Source organism: Perkinsus marinus, assembly GCF_000006405.1.
Source record: "Perkinsus marinus ATCC 50983 genomic scaffold scf_1104296971156, whole genome shotgun sequence".
Taxonomy (NCBI): domain Eukaryota; phylum Perkinsozoa; order Perkinsida; family Perkinsidae; genus Perkinsus; species Perkinsus marinus.
Genome location: NW_003202189.1, coordinates 1 through 1,303, shown reverse-complemented (window position 1 = coordinate 1,303; position 1,303 = coordinate 1). Strand labels below are relative to the sequence as shown.

General features: G+C 52.0%; 1 protein-coding gene across 1 annotated transcript; it reads right to left on the bottom strand.

Annotated features, from left to right (window-relative positions):
• Window positions 1-46: 46 nt before the first annotated feature.
• On the bottom strand, window positions 47-1,036 carry Pmar_PMAR028752 (Adenosine deaminase, putative; the record flags this gene model as incomplete). Its single annotated transcript, XM_002767148.1, has 1 exon — window positions 47-1,036. One exon carries the CDS (start codon window positions 1,034-1,036, stop codon window positions 47-49), a length of 990 nt encoding a protein of 329 aa, XP_002767194.1.
• Between the last annotated feature and the right edge of the window lie 267 nt (window positions 1,037-1,303).

Here is a 1,303-nt window from a genome sequence, read left to right as displayed (position 1 = left end):
AAAACACAGTAGGATCGTCAGTGCTGATGCTCACACTAAGACCATCTCAATGAACTTCTGATGGGATGCTGTTCCAGTCTAAACTGTCCAGAATTGGCTTCTCTGGATGCACTTGGGGTAGACAGACGGCCTCCGTGCAGATACTAGAAGTAGGACAGGCCTCAATGTGCGTGTGAGTTTCGTGAGCCATCTTATACATCGCAGGATCGGCAGCGATCTTGTAGGCGTGACCGACGCGTTCTGCATGGTACTCTCGAACCGCACAACAGAAATTCGTCGACGAGCCGTCCTCAGCGCCGTGGACGGTGACACGAAGACCGGCCTTCTCAGCTTTCAAGCAGGCGGCTACGTGAGCCTTCTTGAGGTCCTCATTCTCAAAGTGCGTCTCACCAGCAGCGACATCGATGGCGACAACACCCTTGGACTTGAACTCAATAGCAAGATCGGCGACCTCGTCACTGACCTCGGGCATCAGATTCATACAACAAAGGATCTGATTCATGTCGATACCAAAGACCTCCTTGCCGTGCTCGATACCAGCAGTAACAGCCTCAACGACGCTTCGGGCGTCGGGTAGAGAAGAACCCTCCTTAGTGAGGACATGCGGGTTGTAACGGAGTTCAGTGTAGACGACATTCTCACGGTACTGACGTTCGCAGACCTTAAAGGCCATCTCCTCGATAACGTCCCTCTTGCCTTGTACGACAGGAGTGAAGACGGCGAAGCAGTCGAGCATACAAGCCAGACCGGCACCCTTCTGGCCACCATTCTGAAGTCGCTTAGCAACAACAGCCTCGGGACCAAGGCAGGTGATCTTCTCGAAGTCCTCCTTGGACTTGCAAGCCGCGATAGCAGAGCGGACGGTAACAGTAGCGTTAGGGCCGTTCCAAGGGGCGGGGACGGTTTCGGGCAGCTGGTCGAGGTCACGCTTGGCGATTTGGTAGAGGAAGTCAATGTCGAAGGCACCATCGAAGTGAATGTGAAGCTCTACCTTAGGGGCCGAGTAGAAGAAGTTATATGCACTTGAATTGGGCATAGTTGATGAATAGATAACAACTGAACCGAGGGGAAGTGATGATGAATCGAACTTAATCGATTTTACAGAAATGTGCCCCCAATGGACCTGTTTTGAATCTTACCACCTCGAACCTTGGATATCTCCGAGTAAGCGCGCGGAGCATTCCGCTTTAGAGTTCAGGCTGACGAATTGTCAACATTGATCGTGTAGCCTGCCATTTCTTGGCTTTAGTAGTTTTAGGGCGCGCGCTAAATGTTCGGCGACGATATCTCGACTGGGGATTTT